At 41.3% G+C, this 8,523-nt stretch overlaps 1 protein-coding gene across 3 annotated transcripts; it reads left to right on the plus strand.

Moving 5' to 3' along the window:
* The first annotated feature begins 1,273 nt into the window (after nucleotides 1-1,273).
* fam168b (family with sequence similarity 168 member B) lies at nucleotides 1,274-8,114 on the plus strand. Of its 3 annotated transcripts, XM_037694404.1 has the most exons (7): nucleotides 1,274-1,416; nucleotides 3,712-3,800; nucleotides 3,882-3,965; nucleotides 5,201-5,343; nucleotides 5,420-5,618; nucleotides 7,680-7,798; nucleotides 7,883-8,114. In XM_037694404.1, exons 2-6 carry the CDS (start codon nucleotides 3,731-3,733, stop codon nucleotides 7,790-7,792), a joined length of 609 nt encoding a protein of 202 aa, XP_037550332.1. In that variant the 5' UTR covers nucleotides 1,274-1,416; nucleotides 3,712-3,730; the 3' UTR covers nucleotides 7,793-7,798; nucleotides 7,883-8,114. The 3 variants fall into 3 exon arrangements, with proteins under 3 accessions (XP_037550332.1, XP_037550330.1, XP_037550331.1); XM_037694402.1 differs by lacking the exon at nucleotides 1,274-1,416 and having other exon boundaries at nucleotides 3,635-3,800; XM_037694403.1 differs by lacking the exon at nucleotides 1,274-1,416 and having other exon boundaries at nucleotides 3,635-3,800; nucleotides 3,885-3,965.
* Nucleotides 8,115-8,523: the final 409 nt, after the last annotated feature.

Below are 8,523 nucleotides of genomic sequence, written 5' to 3' on the forward strand. Positions count from 1 at the left end.
TCTATCTATCTATCTATCTATCTATCTATCTATCTATCTATCTATCTGTCTGTCTGTCTGTCTGTCTGTCTGTCTGTCTGCTTCAGCAAACTGGCTATATTTGTCTTACTTTTAGCTACTGTTAGCTAGCCTTTAGCTACTTTAAGCTCTTAGCTATTGTTCTACTTTTGGCTTCCAGCTTGTATTTCACTCTGTGTAGCTAGACTTTCACTTTTCTAGCTTTTAGCCAACATTTTGTTACTTTTAGCTAGCATTGTACCATTTTTAGATTTAGGCTATTTTTTAAAACTATTTTAAGTTTTCGCTATAATTTTGTTTTAACTTTTTTAACTAGCTTTGAACTTTTATCCACCTTTGGACTACTATAGCTTTTGACTAGGGATTTGCTGCTTTTAGCTCGCATTTTTCCAGTTTTAGCTCATATTTTACTATGTTAGTTAAAAATTTCATATTTTTTTACTCAGCATTTTGCTACTATTAGATTCTAGCTAGCTTTTGAAATATTTGGCTTTTATCTACCCTTGAGCTACTTGAGCTTTCAGCTACAGCTGCATTTAGCTAGTATTTCACCATTTATTAGCTTTTAGCATTTTGCTTTTTTTTGTTGTTTTTGTTTGCTTATTAAGCTCATTTTAGCAATCTACCAGGCCCTTGCTACTTTCAGCTTCTAATTAGTGTTTTGACCCCCGTAGCTTTCTTATACCTTTTAGCTACTTGGCGCGTTTGCTGCACATTTTTTAATTTTAGCATGCATTTTGTTATTTTTAATTCAATTCAGTTTATTTATATAGTGCCAAGTCACAACAGAAGTCATCTCAGGGCTCTGAACAAAAACATTCACATTCATAAAAGTCAATTAGTAACATTTTTATTTATTTTTAGCTTTTAGCTATGTTTGTATTTTTAATTTTATCCAGCCCTTTAATGCATATAGTTTCTACTTATCCTAATTATTTTTAGCATTTAGCTCCATAACTTATTTAGATTTTAGCTCACATTTAGCTACTTTTCCTAACGTTTATTTTAGCTTTAATAGCTCCGAATTCAGCACTTTAGACAAACTTGCTGACATACATTTCTTAACTTTTGCATTTTTGGTTTAATAAAAAGGTTAAATATTTTTAAATTTAACCTGTAAACTTAAAAAAATCTAATCGTCTTCAGTTCTGAGTAAAAATACAACTAAATGTATTGTTTTTTTAATGTTCCGAACAACAAAATCATCAGTATCATGATTCTAAAATTAAAAAGCGAGGCCTCGCGTTTTGCAGATCACGTGACTCTACCCGGAAGTGACGCGCGGTGCTCAAAAGAGTTAAGCACAGCATCGGGGAACAAAAACAGCAGCTAGCTTCATTTTGTTTCAGCAGCAGAGCAGCGGGGCAGCGGACAAACACTCGGTGAAAACGGTGAACGGTAAGTCGCCGAGGTTGAGTTTGTTTTTTTAACCGAACCGGTCAGATGCGCAGGTGATGTCGGGACAGGCGTCACTGCTGCAGCGGCCTTTTGACAACAAGCCTGTCCCGTCATCTGTGCACGCTGTCCGTGCATGCTCCGGCGGCTCCGCGCGTCCGAATCAGACTGGACACCCGAGCCCGACGTGGAGGCACCGGACCGGTTCGGACAGCCGCAGGTGCTGCAGCTTCTCAAGCTAAGCTAGCTATTAATAACAAAGAGTCGGTGTGTTTACCTTCAAACGTCACTGACAGGTTAATTATCCTTCACAGGCTGACACTTTTTTCTTTATATAAAACCTTTAATGCCGTATATGTTTTGTAATTAATTATAGTTTTATCCCTATTTATAGTTCTTTAAAAAAAAAGTGATGTCATGGTGTTTTTCATCCTCGCCGCTAGAGGGCAGCACCGAGTCTCCATCTTTGAGCATCGTCACCTGGAAATCAAACGAGTTGTGTTGTTGCTTTAATGTGGATTTTAACCAATACTTTGTTTACAAACACCTAATTGTTTAATTTAAATTAATACAGGTTTTTTTTTTTTATGGTGCTCTTTGAAAACTGGCGCTTCTGATGGCTAATTTATTAATTCAGGACTGTGATATTACTACAAATAATGCAGTTTTTAAAAGTTTTTTGTCCCTACAGAAGAATTATTTGTATACTCGTGTATGTTTTGCAGATTAAAGAAGGCTCATTATGGATCCAGTTGTCATGGACCCATTACTGTTGGACACTTTTCAAAAACCAGCAATCTGCCATGGTTGCTGTTTTTTTTTTTTTATCTTATTTTTTTTAAGTACACACATTATTTTATTAAAGTTCAGCAGTTATTTTTGTTAAATGAGAAATACATGTTGGAGTGTGGGCGTCTTGAGTGACAGTAGAATGGAGCAGGGTCTCGTCAGTGATGAGGTTGTTGCTTTGGTTGGTCGTGGTGAAGAAAGAGCTGAAAGGCAAAGACCTGGACTCACTGGTCTGTCTATGTTACGACCCTGACCTGTGGTCATGAGGTTTAGATCATGGCTACTGGGAAGAGACCCCGGGGCAGACCCAGAACTTGCTGGAGGTATTACCGTATTTTCCGGCCTACAAGTCACACTTTTTTTGCATAATTTGCACGCCCTGCGACTTACAAGCCGAAGCGACATATTTGTTTTTTTTTTTTCCATATTTATAAACCATTTTTTTCTGCGATATGACCGTTTTAATTCATTTTGACTGAAACAAAATTGAGCAGTACCACTTTCAGCCACTTGATGGCAGCAGAGTAGAAGTAGCTGTATGGCATAATGTTGTATCATGTAATAGGTAAACGTGGCTATAATGACACATTCAAAAAAGTTCGAGACAAAAACAACTGGACTTTACTTATTATATTTTACTTTTATATTTTATTGTTTTTGTCTTGAGCTTTTTTTGAATTTACCATGTCCTGGATGACTGAGAAGCTTCACCAGCTATTAATGACACAGTCAGCCTGCCATATAACCCCACCTTCATTCTGCTCGCTGCCTGGACCGAACGTCAAACCAGCTGCACCGCCTCGGTGAAATGCAGCTAATTTGACCATTAAAGTGCATTTTTTAAGTAAATGTTAGACTGAGACACACATTTACTATAATTTCGAGCGAACAACTAATTGTTTTTGAGTCTGGGTTCTTCCCTGGACCTGACTCCATTAAATACGAGTCTCCTGATCCATAAAGATCAGTACCTGGTGTAAAACCAAAAAAAACTCTCACCAGTCGACTTCTGGAAAACAGTTCCTAATTTATTTTTTATCAGCTGGAATGCAAATTCTTTAAATGTTTTAAACCTCACGTTGCCCTTTAAAAGATTAATGCAGTTCTTTTATCCTTTGGGGTCTGTTGGTGATGAGCTGGAAAAGTTAGATTTTCTTCACGTTTTCTTCTTGTTTGGTATAAATCATCTTGATTGACGAGCCAACCGTAACTCCTTTTTGTCTGTGAGATTTTCACGTTGTTGTTTTTTAAACCACATACGGGGGTTTGGTTTTATAGAAATAAAACGGCCGTAGCTTCGAGCGTGAAGCTCGGCTCCCTGACGATCCTCTGGGATGGCTGGCCGACAGATGTCGGAACATTTCATTCGGTTAAATGTAAAAGTCTTATGTAAAGGGTGGGGAACACAGAAGAAACAGCTGGAAGTGTTTGCATCAAATCCATGAAATTCCCAAGTTGTGATTAAATTAATTCCGTTTAAATGGACGTTTGTTTGTTTCCACCCAGCAGCTGTGAGCAGACGACCAGAATGAATCCCATCTACAGCCCTGCACCAGCAGGGGTCCCCTTTCCCAACACCAAGGGTTTAGGCTACCCAGGTAAGGTCACCTTCAGAAGCCCAGGCAGGAGAAATAAAGGACGAGTTCCTACAGTTGATCCTTTTTCCTGTTTGGCTGCAGCAGCCGGGTTCCCTGTTGGCTACGCAGCCGCCCCAGCGTACACCCCCGGTGTCTACGCCGGAGCCAACCCGGCCTTCGCCAGCGGTAAGAATGAACCGGAACAGCTGAGGGGTACACGGGACGGTGGCTTCTGATTGGGTTGGACATTAACGGCGTTATTGGGGGGGGGGGGTCCAACTCAGCATAACTTTGACCCAACAAGGTTTAAAACGACAACGGTCTTGGGCAGTTCAGGCTTTTGATGTATTTGACTTTCTGCAGCAAACGTGACGGCTTCGAGGTCACGTGCACTGTAAACGTGCACATTAAATCTGTCCTGAAATCAGCCGAATATGGACTGGATTTTTTTTTAATAGTTAAATTAGATATTAGAATAGACGAACGGTTTTCAACAAACTTGAAGCAACTTGCTGTAAAAACATCAATGTGCTTTTGTGCATCGCTTCATTTTAAGTCCTTTTTAAAATAAATTTAATAAAAATAAAAATAGGACTTGCTTCCTGGTACGTTAAACGGTATAAATCACAGGTGTCCAAAGTGCGGCCGAGTGATTTTGTGCGGCCCACAGCTGCAGTTTAAGAACGCCATCATTTTGTCCTGCAGGCTCAAGAGGTCGATGCAGACTTTCTGTAAATTAGTTGATCTTTTTTTTAAATGTGATGTTTAGGTTTAACGGTAAAACAAATGAAAAACGATATTCCTATTTCCTCCCTCTTGTCAAAGCTCGAAAATTCACGGTTGAAATTCGTGCCTTCGTGTAAAAAGTTGTTTTTCTCTGCAAAAAGAAGCCGAGAACTCGTTTACTGATTTGTTTATTTTTATTTTAATTAAAAGCTTTGCGTGAAAACTGCTAAAGAGCTCAAATCACCGAGTGGCTGCCATTTTGAGAACCAAAGAGACACAGCCCATGTCACGTCAAGAGGCCTCCCTCCCATTTTTCTTAAAGAGACACGCTGCTCGCTCCCTCACTATCCATCCTTTAGTTAAAAACAGCCTTTTACTGCCATCCAGTGGTCAACAAAGGTACTACATAAATAAAAATTTCTTCTTAAATTTGACAATAATTACTAATTCTTGTTAAATTTCAAACAATATTATCGCAATAATTTCCGAGACAATTAATCGCCCAGCAGAATTTGTTATCGTGACAGACCTAGTTGAGAGTTAAATTCACATGTTTGTGGCCCACCAGTCCTTTCATCTGGATAGTTTTGTTCCACATGAGAATGTTTGGACACACCTGGTGTCAGTAAAGACCGAGTCTTGAAACCTGAACGGGTCTTGGTGGTTCTGTAATACGAGGCCTCTTCTCTCTCCAGGCTACGCTCCGGGCACTCCTTTCAAAATGTCCTGCTCCCCCAACAACGGGACGGTGCCACCCTACTCCTCCTCGCCGAACCCGTACCCTGCGGCCGTTTACCCCGTCAGGAGCAGCTACGCCCAACAGAGCCCGTACGCGCAGGTCAGTGAGTGCCGGTGACGTCGTCACGTTCTGCTTCCTGCGCTCTGCTCACGTTGAGCTGTCGTGTTTGTTCCAGGCGTTGATACCTTCACAGCAACAAGGCACCTACTACACCCAGCCGCTGTACGCCGCTCCGCCGCACGTCATCCATCACACCACGGTGGTGCAGCCCAACGGGATGCCTGCGGCTATGTATGCCCCGCCCATTCATCCCTCCCGCCCCAACGGCGTCGCCATGGGGATGGTAGCCGGCACAACCATGGCCATGTCAGCTGGTGAGCTGCTGCTCGTCACACGTTAAGAAGTTCTGTAGCCAAGTTGTGAGCAGTCAGTATCTTACCTTCTGGAGATGGCTCGTGGAATTGTATTTGATTTTGACGGCAGTGAACGGTAGCACTTCTGGTGCCACGTTATATAAATCTTCTGCCAGAGTCGCAGTCTAAGATGACACTAGTGGTCTTGGAAGGGTTTGTAAAGTAGCGTTGGCGTGAATTGCTATAAAATTTAGACGATTGGAGTCGTTTTAAGACGACGGCAGAATCGATCCTGTCGGATTTAAATTCCATTTTTCCAAGCGGAGGTTGCTCACGTGGCTATCTGCAACAGGTAAGATATTAACTATCACCTGCTGACCAAAGGCAGAAGTGTTTTTTGTTGAAGTGTTAAAATATCTCATAACCCGCTGGAAGCTTTTAATCTAAACTCTTTTAGGACGTAATCATCAGATGCACGTCGTCACCTGATTAAACTTTTAGTGCAACGTAATTCAGAATGAGCGCCGAAGCCAGCGCAGAAATAACCGTAATCCAGCCAGTTTGAGATATGAGCTAAAGTTTGGTGTAATACTCCGAGCACCAACTGTTAACATGCGCGCTTTGCTTAAAAGTCAAGGAAACTCCAACCATGCCGTTAGATTTATTAGGAGGAAAACTTTAAGAAACGTGTTGTCGTCTGAAATGAGTCTTTTAGTTTCTTATGGGGAGACTAAAAAATAAAAATCTGAGCAAAACATTAAGTAGAGAAATTAACTTTCCTGCGAAAGTGCAGTGTGAATGCTTATTGCTGAAGAATTTGTTGGAAAAACAGCTGAAATTAGCTAAAAATAACTGCTGAATTGTAGCTGAAATGGAAGAACAAGCCTTAATTAACAGAAGAAAGAATAAACAACACACTTTTCCTTTAATTTTGTTTAAATAAGCACAAAATTTAGGAAATTGGCTAAAAAAGCTGAAATTAGCAAAAAAAAAAACAATAGCTGAGAAGTAGCTGAAAAGGCAGAAATAAGCTTAAACTACCAGAAGGAAGTGGAAGGAGCTGAAATGAGCTAAAAATGTGGAATTAGCTGAAAAAGCTAAATGTAGCATAAAAACGGCTAAATAGCAGAAACTAGCAGGAATAAGCTGAAAGGAGCATAAGCTGAAATAAGTTAATTTGGCTGAAAGAAGCAGAAGTTAGCACAAAATATTTTTTTCTGTAAACAGCTGAAATTAGTTAAAAATGCTAAAAAGGTAGCTGTAAAGCTAGAACAAGCTTAAACTACCAGAAGGAAGTGGAAAGAGCTGAAATGAGCAAAAAAAAAAAAAAAAAAGTGGAATTAGTTGAAAAAGCTAAATATAGCATAAAACGGCTAAATAGAAGCCAAAATAGAAGAAACTAGCTGAAAGGAGCACAAGCTGAAATTATCAAAAATAAAAAAAGAAGTTACTGTAATTAAGATGAAAGAAGCAGAAACGACCACAAAATAGATTATTTTTTTCTGAAAACAGCTTAAATTAGCTAAAAATGCTTAAAAGGTAGCTGTATAGCTAGAACAAGCTTAAATTAGCAGATGGAAGCAGAAAGAACACGTTTGCTGACAAAAGCAGAAATGAGTTTTAAAAAGTGGAATATATATATATATATTTATTTATTTTTTTCCCCAAAAAAATCGCTAAAATCGGTTTCTCATGCAAGTATCGGCCGATTTCCCAAAATTAAGGAAATCGGGTCACCCCTATTAAAAACGGCTAAATAGTAGCTGAAACAGTAGAAGAAGTTGAAAGGAGCTGAAAGGAGCAGGATTGTCCTGGAAGATCTGAACGTGCGCTGACAAACGTACGGAAGAAAACTGGATGACCGAGTGAATGTTTCTAAAACGTGCACACCGTAATACAAACGTGCACTTTAAGGGCTCCTCACCGAGCGCGAGGACAAACTGAAAGTTGGAGTCTTGGAGGAGTTCTGGGTAGAAATCCTGATCTCTGGCCTTCGGGGAGCGTCGGGGTCTTCCTACAGAAACTCTCTCCAAAGTTTTTGAACTGTCCCTTTAATCGTGATGCATCGGCTCTTCTCTCCAGGAACTTTGTTGACGAGTCCATCACCAGCGCCCGTTGCCCCCCATCCAGTGTCGATGCCCACGTACCGGACCCCCGGCACCCCCAGCTACAGCTACGTGCCGCCGCAGTGGTGAAGACAGGTGAGGACCGCGAACGGACCGGGTTAAAACCCCAGAACTGGTCCGGTCCGCTCCGACTGACGGCTGCTCTTCTCGTCCCCGCAGGTCGGGGGGCGGTAGATAAGCATTCACGCTCGACTCCAGTGTTCTCGGCGGCGGCGGCGGCCTGCCCCCCCAGGCGGCGTCTGCGGCCAGTTAGTCTTCTTCCAGCATAATGTGAATCTTAAAAAAAAACAAATATCTAGAATGTGGCCCGTTCGGACAGGGAGGGGGGCTGAAGAATAGGCCCTGCATTCCACGCCACCACCTCACCCCTCCCTCCCTCCCTCCCTCCCTCCCTCCCTGCCTGCCAGCATCAGCACCTCCCACATCCAACAGCAACAGCCTCCTCCGGGCTAACTTTGTGTGGACTGCAGGTTTTTATAGCTCTGACGTGGTAAAAAGGGAGTTCAGTTTTTATTTTTTATGATTTTTTTTATTATTATTTTGGGGGCTACATATGATGTTGAGTGCATGTGTGTATATAAGTATATATATAGATATATGGAAAAACTGCTAGCTCAATCTACCTGCTGCGACAGATGCAAAGCCAACACGTCCAAAGGAATAAAAAATAAAAGTAATAATCTGCGATGCTGAAGCACCAGTGACCACGTCATAATGTGAAAGAGCTGTTCCGCCTGCGAGCGCGGACGTTACCATTTTCACCGCTAAGCGACGCTAACGTTTAACCCTTTCTTTACGCC

The sequence above is a fragment of the Nematolebias whitei genome, chromosome 20 (assembly GCF_014905685.2).
Source record: "Nematolebias whitei isolate Nwh7 chromosome 20, NemWhi1, whole genome shotgun sequence".
Classification (NCBI taxonomy): domain Eukaryota; kingdom Metazoa; phylum Chordata; class Actinopteri; order Cyprinodontiformes; family Rivulidae; genus Nematolebias; species Nematolebias whitei.

Excerpts from the sequence above, each read along its gene's own strand:
- fam168b (XM_037694402.1), top strand. The coding sequence starts at position 3,683 with ATGGACGTTTGTTTGTTTCCACCCAGCAGCTGTGAGCAGACGACCAGA. Across the intron at positions 3,966-5,200 it reads CAACCCGGCCTTCGCCAGCG|GCTACGCTCCGGGCACTCCT; the intron begins GTAAGAATGAAC and ends TTCTCTCTCCAG. Across the intron at positions 5,619-7,679 it reads AACCATGGCCATGTCAGCTG|GAACTTTGTTGACGAGTCCA; the intron begins GTGAGCTGCTGC and ends TCTTCTCTCCAG.